Source organism: Echinops telfairi, unplaced genomic scaffold, assembly GCF_000313985.2.
Source record: "Echinops telfairi isolate 266 unplaced genomic scaffold, ASM31398v2 ScPeMD7_32;HRSCAF=126, whole genome shotgun sequence".
In the NCBI taxonomy this organism is placed as follows: domain Eukaryota; kingdom Metazoa; phylum Chordata; class Mammalia; order Afrosoricida; family Tenrecidae; genus Echinops; species Echinops telfairi.
This window is the reverse complement of record NW_022103929.1, coordinates 824,183-834,710: the sequence shown is the minus strand read 5'-3', so window position 1 is coordinate 834,710 and position 10,528 is coordinate 824,183. Positions and strand designations below refer to the sequence as shown.

Sequence of the window (10,528 nt, the reverse complement as noted above, 5' to 3'; positions counted from 1 at the left end):
CCTTTTTCTGTCTCCCCTTCATCTCTGTCTGTCTGTCTCTGCCTCTCCATACCCCTCTAGTGCTCACTCCCAGTCAGCTCCCTGCCTCCCTGAGGGGAAGAGCAGGAAGGGGGTGGGGAATGCTTTCTTTCTTTCTTGGACTGCTAACTTCAAGGCCAGCAGTTCAAAACCACCTGCCACTCCTCAGGACAACGATGAGACTTTCTACTCCTATAAGGAGTTGAAGCCATAGAAACCCACAAGGACAGTTCTACCCTGTCCTATAGGGTCGCTGGGTGTCGGCATCGACTTGGTGGCAGTGAGCTTGGGTTGGGTGGTTTTGTTTCCTGCTGAGCCCTGTGTGTGTCAGGTTTCCTAGAGCAAACCCTCACCCCGCACCAGCTGTAGCTCACACTTACCCTGCAGATAGAAGCCTGTGATGCCTGTGTTAGGTTTCTGGGGTGGTTTTCCTCCCGTCCCTGTTTTTCAACGCTGAAAGAGTTCATACAGCAGGAAGCACTTTTGTAAACCCAAGTAACTTTCATGAGAGAAATAGACGTTTCTGGTATGAGTCTTAGATAGGACATGCCATCTCTGGAATGCGTGCAAGGCCCCACTGGGGACCTCACAAGAGTGCATGACTGAAAATGGCCACCTCAGGGGAGTGCAAAAAACCACATGGAAAAATGGCCCCTACAAGGAGTCCACAGAATGGAAAGAAGAGCCCTGGAACAGAAAAGGGAAGAAGAGAGTCCGAACCCTGTGCACCCGGAAGAGAGCCCCCCAAAGCAAGCCTGGCCTACCCTCACGTGGTTGAGTTCATTACATCACGTGTGATGTAATGTTGCTGGTGGCTAGTGTGTGCCCAGGTTGACCTCCACCTGTGTCTAGGTGCCCTTGGTCTCAGCATCCCCATAAGTGTTTAATGGGTGCCTGATTTCTTTACAACCCCTTTATTGTGGCAGGGACAGCTAATTTTCATTTAGGGCAGGCATTTGGCGGAGACAACTCCCTCTATTCCTAATCTCCCTATCCCCAGGACCAGCTGAAGCAGGCCTGAGGTTTGACATCTATCCAAACCAGTTGCTGGGAGTCGATCCCGACTCCGCCCGTGTGCAAGATGCAGGACAAGCATGGCTCCCAAACGCTGAGTTTGGGAAAGTAGATTCGTCGACTCTAATTCCCAGGTGCCTCTGAGTGGACTGGACCTCCAACCGAAGGGTTAGCATGTTAGCCATTTGTGTCACCTGGGGGCTCCACACAGGGGGGTGGGCAGCTACCCAACTCATGGGATTGTTGGATTCCACCTTGCTAGGGGCACAGGTGGGGGAGCTTCAGTCCATTTGGTTTCTCCACACACACTTGCCCAGGGCCCCCTTGCCTACCCTGGGCGACACGGAGGAATATGGTCCGGCATCAGAATCCCCCTTTCACCTTACAGGAGCCAAGCACCAATGCCAGCCAGTCCCAACGGGACAGAATGGAGGCTGAGAGGCTGGGGGCAATCTGGGAAGCCACTTGGAGAAGCGTCTTCGGGGTACTTCGGAAAGGGGAGACTCAGCAGAGACCAGGAGGGCTCCGAGAAACCACAGATGCACCCACTGAAGGAGTAGGGGGAGCAGGGCAGAGTCTGCCTTGACTGAGCCCTGGTGGCGCCGTGCCCAGGGGAGCCCTGCGACGGGAAGACAGCGGGCCCAGTCACTCCGCGCTGTCGGGAAGGCAGGAGGCCCCGCTCGGGGGTCGGGTCCCAGCCCCGCCGACCCCACCCTGAAGGAAGGTGGCCGTCGGAGGTCCGGGCGTCACCGCCCTCGCTCCGAGAGCTGCCCAGGCCTCGGTTTCCCCAGAGCAGGGAGAGCTACAGCGGATAGCCCGCCCTCTCCTCCCCAGCCTCCAGGGGAACCAAACCCACCGCCATTGGGTAGTCCCAACTCACAGCCTCCGTTTAGGGGGCTCCGAGACTGTACATTCTTGACTCATCATCGTCCTGCTGAGTGTCTGGTGGGTTTGAACTGGCCGCCTTGCGGTCAGGTGTCCAACCCCTAACCCACAGTGCCCCCTGGGCCCCAATTCCTAAGGGACTGGTACCCCTAATACCCAGCCGGGAAGGAAAGCGGGGGCCCAGGCACCTCCCCTGGGTGTACTAGGGGGGTTCTGCTGTGGGGCACAGTTCCAGGGCTCCAGTCTCTCGACGGGCTGTCCATCCTGTGGTAAGTCACCTTCCCTCTCTGGGCTGCCATGTCCTTGTGACTACGCTGCGGAGTAAGCCTGTGAGGGGATCCTGGACATCTGGCCTCTGAGTGGGAGAGCAGCAGAGCTTCCTGCCTCCGGCTCCTAAAGTTCACCAATTCCAGTGTTTCCCCCCACTAGGGACCCACACCCTTGACTTCAGGCAGCCTTCTCCTCCTTTACAGAGTCCAAGAGCCCAGCCTGGGGCAAGGAAAGACTCTGCCCAGTGGGGCTGGAGAGGTGGAGAAGCCCAGTGGCTGAGCAAGGGGTGGGGGGTGGGGGGAGGCTTCTAGAGGCCTCTGTGCCTCCATCCCTGGTGGCTGGCTGTCTGCAGAGCAAGGACCAAGCATAATCTCTGTAGCTGGCAGGACCTGAATGCCAAGGCCATGGTGGGAAGGGAGGAGTCATCACCATGGTAGCTGAGGGCCCCGGGAAAAGGGAAGCAGAAAGAGTGGGGACCCCCCTCCCTAACAGACCCCTTCTTCCTTAGGCAGTGGAACTGACTGCATTAAAGACTTCAGGTATAGCACCCACCCCTCCCCCTTGAGGTGACAACCCGCTGCCAAACTGAAGCAGGAGCCCCTCCCCCCCCACCCCACTACTTGCAGGGGGGGGGGGCTCCCTGCTCTTTGCACATGCTGGTGTCCAAAGGGCCTCTGTTATCCGGTCAGGGCTGCCCTCCAGAGGGCTGTTTAAGCCAGGGGTCCTCAAACTTTATTTTTGGTCCTCAGACCCGTTGGAGGGCCGGACTATAGTTTAAGAAAAAACTATGAACAAATTCCTATGCACACTGCATATACCTTATTTTGAAGTAAAAAACAAAATGGGGCAAAAACACCCAGGGGCTGGATAAATGTCCTCCCCGGGCCACGTGTGGCTCACAGGCCGTAGTTGAGGACCCCTGATTTAAGCAGTCAGTGGGTGGACTCCTTTCTAGAGCCCAACCTCCCTGCTTTATCCTCCCCTGAGGGCACCTGCCCTGCTACCTCAGGGTCTGAGAAGCCTTCCAGGCCCAAGTATTTCCCCCTAGGCTGGACATCTGGGGGGGGGCATGCACAGTGGGGGGGTGGGGGCGCAGCTCAAGGTGAAGGGCTCAGTTTGACTGGAGGGAAGTTGGGGAGAACCTGAGTGTTGTCTTCAGCCTCTCTGAGCATTAGTTTCCCAGATCTGAAAACAGGGACCGCCCTGTAGGAGCTGGCCTAAACCCACCATCCAGTGAGGGACCAGAGGCCTGTTTGTCAGGTTCTTACTGGGTTCTGTGCTCAACTTGAGGCATTGAACCTGGCGACCTAGGAAATGGGGCTGCCTTTGCCTTCCCACTGTAGAGATGGGGAAGCGGAGGTCAGAACAGGGAGCGTGGCCACTTGCCAGGGCCAATGGCAGAGCTGGGCTCAAGCCCACAGCCCCTCAGGTGAAGCAGGGCAGTAGTCACGTGGGCACATTAGACCCTCCCAGGTGTGTGTGTGTGTGTGTGTGTGTGTGTGATGCCACGCCCACACTCCCAGCCAGCCTCCACTCACTGGCTGGTGTCTCAGTCCTCTGGGGGACCTCGGCTTCCCCTTCTGCAAAATGGGTTAGTGGCAGCTCTGCGGGCCTCTTGGGAGGCTGCAAGCACCCAGGCACAAAAGGTGTTCAGTGGGGCTCTACACTGTTCCCTGAGGCCCCCAGCCCCCCCCACCCCCACTCCCACCCCTTGCCCATGCAGCACGTCTGCAGGAACAAGCGACAACAGCAGCAGCGCTCTGTGCTCAAGTGACAGCGCCTTTGTCTTCAGTGAATGGGTGCGTTGCTAAGGCCCCTCTTAGCAACGGAGCTGTTTCTATTTTGGCCCAAGGCCCTGGCCCCACCCTCTGGACCCCCAACTCCAACTCCAACTCCAACCCTGCCTTACCCCACACACACCTGCGACCCACTCAGGTGGCCTGAGCAAGGGGTGCCAGAGAATGGAAGGAGGCTGATGTGTGTCCCTTATGACACGTGCCACTGTCCCTCCTCAAAGCCCACCCTGCCTACTAGACCAGGGCATGAGGGAGTTGTTAGGGCGCAGAAACCAAGGATCAGAGATGGACTCAAGAAGCCTGTCCAGGATTTGAACCGGAGGTCTTTCCCTAGCCTCAGTCCTTGGCCACTCTCCCGCCCTGGAGCGCCACCCGGAGTCTCTGCCCACCCAGCCCAAAGAACATATTTTCTTCCCAGGATTCTAGAGAAAGTGCATCCGGAATTTTCGCAAACGGCTCTGCAGAGAACCCTGGGCTGAAAGGCCTGGCAGCTGGCAGCCCTTCACAGGTCTGGACCTCCCTTCTCTGAACAGAAGCATCATCTCCAGCCCGGGCATTCCCACCAACCCCACTAGGGCCCACAGCTCAGTCCTCTGTCGGTCTGATTGCCCCTCCTCCATCCCATCCCCACCTGCCTTGAATTCTGGTGTGGGCGCAGTGGCTTTGTAATAAAGGGTCTTGCTGCTGAGCAGCCTTGGTCTTGCTCTCAGGGTAGCCCAGGCAGCTCTAGGTGCAGCGAGTGAACAGGGGAAGCTGCCTCTCAGGAGAAGCACTCCCCTAGCAGGTTAGGCTGAGGGTCTCCATGCCAGCGAGGGCAGAGGGAGGGGCCTTGGGCAACAGGTAAATGCTGATGGGTAAATGCTGACGGATATGGCCCCTCCCCACCTCGTTGTCCGTGTCCTCCTTCCCCTTACCACAGAGGGTGTTCGTCTCCTCTGAAACTGGGGAGTCCGGTGAGGGGGACCCAAAAGTGGGGGCCCTTTCATTGTCTCTTCTCTCTGATCCTCTCCCCCTGCTCCCAACCACACACACACACACACACACACACACACACACACTACTGGAACAAGCCCTCCACCCCTTTGCTCAAGTTGTGCCCCAGCTTGGAATGTGCCCAATTCTGGTCGAGCTGGTCAACTCCTGCTCCTCTGCCAAAGCCCCCTGTGGGTGATCCCTCGGCGACCCCCAGCGCCCTGGAGCCTGGTTCGGTTCAGCTAGCACACTGACACGGATGTTTCCTTCCGATTCCCAGGGATTGAGGCAGGCTCCTCTCCCATTTCTCTTTGCCTGCAAAGCCTTTGCTGGATTTGTGCCTCGGGCTCCAACATAGGAGCCTTGGTGGCGCAGTGGTTACACCTTGGGCTGTGGACCTCAAGATCGGCAGTTCGAAAACACCAAGCGATCTTCAGGAGAAAGATGAGCTTTCTACTCAGGTCAATAGTTCGTCTCGGAAACGTACAGGGGCAATTCCACCCTGTCTTACAGGGTTGCCACGAGTGAGTCAGCATTGACTCCAGCAGCGAGTTGAGGGCTACCTTGGCCTAGAGGGGGCATTTGTTCTGATTGGCCTTGAGGTTCTGGGTGGACCAGGAAGGGTGGAGGTTTGCACGATGGGGGTGGGGTGGGTGATGGAGGGCCTTGTGGGGAGAGGATCGTACTTGGGTGCACAGCGTGCCTCAGTTTCCCGCTCAATAATCTCGGGTGAACAGGTTCCTGTGCCTGAGACGTCGCTGTGCTCGCTGCCGCCACCGTGCGGTGGGAAGGGTAGTAGTGGGAAGGGTAGCAGGGGGGCCAGGACATCTGAGAGCGACTGTGATGGGGCGGGCTGTGCGGCAGGAGGAGTCAGCGGGTGGCCAAGGATGGAGCGGGGCTCGGAGGTCGGGACCCAGGTGTGAATCTGCCCTCCCAAATCACATACTGAGTGGCCATTAGCAAGTGCCTTCTCATTCAGGATCATTCTCTCTACCACACCGGGCACAGGAGCCACAGTGAGATAAAGGATGCCCACGCAGTAGATGCCCAACAAATCACTGTCTTCATCAGCCCAGAGTGGATGCTGAGCTGGCCTGGTCAGGGTGGAACTGAGCCTGAGGTGCCCAGAGGGAGTGGCTTCCAAACTGCCAGGATGTGGCTCTGGCCCAGCGATGCGGGCCAAACCCTCCTAGCCAGCAGCACCAAAGGCCTTTGTCCCCTGAAGCTCTGAACTGGGAAGTTTCTGAGTGTCACTTCCATCCCAGTTGGAGGATTGCCCCACCCCCACCCCAGGAGGTTCTGTGTAGGCCCAAGAACATAAACAGACAAAGGTAGCTGGAAACTAATTGCAAAATTTATTCCAGGGCTGCAGGAGCTGGGGAGATTCTTAAGGGCACTTCTCTTTGGGGGATGTGGGTCTCTGGCCTTGGGTGGGGGGCACATGTTTTCGGAGCAGGGGTAGGGACTGAGATAGGGCAGAGGAAGGTGAGGGTCAGGGAAGCCCAGTCTCCCCAGCTGGGCAGGCTCAGCGCAAGCTGCAGAAGCAACAGGAAGCAGGACAGGTGGGTGCTGGCCCAGCAGCTGAGGTCGCACCAGTACTTGTCCCTGGAGAGTGTCGGTCAGGGCCGAGGGCAGGAGGCAGCAAGCTGAGGCCCAGACCAATGGGACAGGGGCCAGTGAGGAGCTCGCTGGCCCTATCCCTGATCTCCAGACCTCTCTACCCAAGTTCATCCACATTCCCACCCCAGAGGCTTTGGCTCTGAGCCTCCAGGCCAGAGGGAGATGCCAGGCTGTGGCTCTTCTCTGGACTAGGCTGGAGTCTCACCACCCATGGGGTACTTGGCATGAAGATGCCTGGGGAAAAACCATAGTTCATACATATCCCAGTCTCAGTCTTCAAGCCTGTGTCCTGCCCCCCACGACACACACCTTTCAAGGGGTGTCTAAGAGATTGAAATTTAAAAAAAAAGAAAGCCAAAACAACAAACTTCTCGACTACAGCCTTGCAGGTAAACACCACCCTGGGCTGGCCGGTGGGTGGTGAGGAGGGGACGGGGGCGATGATACTGATCGTGCCAAATGTCTCAGGTAGAAGAAGGATAGAAAGATGATTATAGCAAATGTTTTTCAAATGGTGTGTCAAAAGTTCTCCCCTACAGAAATCAGATTGAGTGGAAAGGGCTAGGGAGGGGGCGTCTTTTGGTCCTAACCAGTCTCCCAGAAACCTTGGGGTCCAAACAGAACCCTGCCCAATTTAGCAAACTGAGCTACCCCTAGTTTTCAAGGGAGAGGGCTTCCCTCCTGCGCTCTAAAGGGGGTTCTAAGACCCTCTCTTTGCCCCCAGTTGATGCCCCCCCCCCAGCCTCTCCCTAATTGCCTCTGCTTTCAGGAGAGGGGGGAGGGATGACTTCTGACCCAAAAGACATTAAGGCCCACCAAGGAATCCCAAACCTCCTCTCCAGACCTGAGCTTTAGTCTCCAGGCCAGACAGCTTCGGCAGGGGGATGGTAGGGATGGCTGACAGCTGCCTCCTTGGGGCACTCTGAGTGGTAGGTAAGTGCCAGTGGCTAAGGGGGGCCCACCCCACCTCCACTAGGCCTTACCCATCCTCCCCCCACCTGCCCAAACACACAGAGAGCTCAGGGATCCTACAGGGTGGGACTCTTGGGTTAGTATAATAAAATAAACCACCTGGGAGGGCAAAGGGCTGGCTCTGGCCCCACCCACGGCCCCAAGCCCTGCCCCGCCTGGCCCAGGCTCAAGTCTGCTTAGCTTGGAGCATCTCAATGAGCAGATTGTTTCGGGGCATTTCGTTGCTCAGGTGCTTGTGGTACAGGTACTCCTTGGCCTGCATGCTCAGTGACCGCACCTCCACCAGGCACAGCAGCAGCTGCTGGAACTTGTCCCCGCAGTGGGGGTAGTGGCACAGCGTGTAATCAAGCAGGGCAGTATTGGCCTTTTCCTGAGCATCCTTCACCAGGCTGTGGTTATTCAGGAACTTCACATCTGCAAAGGGAGGAGTGCTGTCACCATCCTGTCATCATCGGGGTTGGGTCAGCACAATCTCTGACCTCACTGACCTCCCCGTGGGCACTGCTACCATCAACAACGCAAGCACCATCTCCCGGTCACCATTGTCATCCACCAAAGTTAATGCACACTGCCACCGTTATCCGTTACCAATGCTGGGATCCCTGTGTCTGTGTGCTTTCACAACCAGGATGGCCGCTGTCTCCATCAACAACCAAACCACAGTCATCCCGGACCCCATCATCATTGCCACTGATGCCATCACAGCGATTATGCCGTGACCACCACCGCCACCAACAAGCATAACCATCACCAGCCCTACTAGGGTCTCCTTGGATGTGCTACTTGACCTCTCAGTCTCCTCATCTGTGAAAGGGGTGATAGTTGTGACATTCACATGACTGTCAGGAGGAGGATTTAGGGAGTTGATGCTTGGAAAGCATTTAGACGAACAATGACTGAGACACAATAAGGCTCATGTCAGTTGTCATCATGACGACTCTCACTCTCTTTACCACCATTGTCAACAGCATGGCTGCCACCAGCAATGCCATCCAAAATCCATGGTCAAAACCAGCCTGTTGGCATCACCCAAGCATCAAGAACCTGCGGTGGTCATCACTGTCACCGCATCGGAGCACATGACCATCAGCCTCATCACACCCATGAGCAGAGTGGCGCACTGTGAATGTAAAGACCGCCCCGCTGGTGCCTTCTATGAGCCATGTGGACCGGTGGCCCCATGTAAAGAGCAGCAGGCGCCCCTTTGGACTCTCCTGTGACTCGTGAAGATGCTCCCTATCACCAAAGTGAAGAGACACCCCACAGACTGAGGAAAAGCATTGGGGAGCTATCTGTGTGACAGCAACATAGGAGGACAGGCAAAGGGGCAGACCAAAGTCTGTTACCAGGGTTACCAGGGTAGGAGGGGGAAATGGGGAGCTGGTGCTTAAGGGGTACTGAGTATCTGCATGGGGTGATTGGAAAGCATTGGGAATGGACAGGTGATGGCTATACAGCACAGTGAATGGATCTGGCCCCAGCATACAAATAGTTGACACGGTGCATGTTTTGTCACAGGAGTATGTATCTCATTGCGAGGACTGTCTTAAGGCAGTGATACGAAGCAGGCGAACAAATAAAGGCCCCGTACCAAGGACGTCCTCTCAGGGGAGTAGCCTGCTGGCCATGTGGGGACTGCACCCCAGAGTGCCCTGTGCAGTGCAAAGCAAACACACTGCCATCGAGTCTGTTCTGACTCATGGCGACCCTAGGGACAGGGGAGAACTGCCCCTGTGGGTGTCTGAGACTGTCACTCTTTACAGGAACAGAAAGTCTCCTCTTTCTCCCATGGAGCAGCGGATGGTTCCAAACCACTGATCTTGTAGTCAGCAGCCCCATGTGTAACCACTACGCCACTAGGGCCCCTTGTGTCCTGTGCAAGACAGAAGAAATGGAGAAGATATGCCACTGAGCAAATGAATAGAGCTTTTAAAGTGTGAAGAGAAAAAAAAAAGAATAGAAAAAAATGTTAACAGTAAAATGAGATCTGTAAGACAAGGCCATTCCTAGAAATTAAAAATTGCTCGTACACAAGACGTCCACCTTATGTAAGAATGGGGACAACCCAGCAGATGTGTATGAAACATGATTGCTGATGGGAGGGTGGGGTAGGGGTCTGGCCCTGTGTGGACTGTTTGCGCTCAGCCCCTGCAGCCTAGGTCCAGTGAGGGGACAAAGAGTTTCCCAGGGAAACAGGCCTGGGACCAATCCCAGCTCCATGTTGTGGTGGAGCAGTGGTCCTGTGGCTGAGCCCTGCCCCACCTTGGCTTCCCAGGGCTTCCTTAGCATCCATCTCCTAGGAAGGGCTGGGGACTCTGAAGAGCTTGGGCAATGGAGGCTGCACTATGTCTGGCACCCAGGGATTCCTAGTGAGGGTCAGTTTCTCGTTACTCAGATCCTTATCAGCCTGCAGGCTCTTCCAGCTCCTGGGCAGCATCTCCAGCTCCTGCTTGGGGTCGGCAGGCATGGGACCACCCAATCTGTCCCCAGCTGCCAAACCCCAGTGGCATTGGGCGGCTCAGAAAATGGTCATCCATCTGCCTCCCTTCTGCTCCATCACCCTGAGTGATGCTGCTGCTGCGGGGGTGTCCAGCGCCCAGCATATGCAGCCCTTGGCCCCTCTAATCTCTCCTAACACCCACTGCACCAGGAGGGCTCGATGCTCCTGGCAACCCTGATCCTCAGCCGCCCCCAGCATGCCTGCTCCAGCCTGTGTTGTCCAAAGTCGGATTTAGGGAAACCTGAACTGGGCCCAGGGCTTATGGCAGGATTGAGCCCTGGCCTCCCCCCCCAACCCCCCTCCCCCCCACCAGTCCCTGACTCTCCCTTCAGTAAGCAAACCAGGGCCATTTCTTCCTCAGTGCCCCAAGATTGTCGTTAGCCCACAAGTCACCTGGTGCCAATTAGAAAAAAATTCCCCTTGTCCACAGAGGCACAGTTTGGCACTGAGACACGCAGGCTGGGTTTTAGTGCCCCCCCCC

The 10,528-nt window shown here is 56.6% G+C and overlaps 1 protein-coding gene across 3 annotated transcripts in view; it reads right to left on the bottom strand.

Annotated features, from left to right (window-relative positions):
• Positions 1-6,291: 6,291 nt before the first annotated feature.
• NR5A1 (nuclear receptor subfamily 5 group A member 1) overlaps positions 6,292-10,528 on the bottom strand; it is a 25,527-nt gene continuing 21,290 nt past the window's right edge. For all 3 annotated transcript variants that reach the window (XM_045290209.1, XM_004716461.2, XM_045290210.1), the window contains exon 7: positions 6,292-7,961. In XM_045290209.1, the coding sequence (XP_045146144.1) occupies positions 7,714-7,961 (248 nt within the window). In that variant the 3' untranslated portion in view covers positions 6,292-7,713. The remainder of the gene's footprint in view (positions 7,962-10,528) is intronic.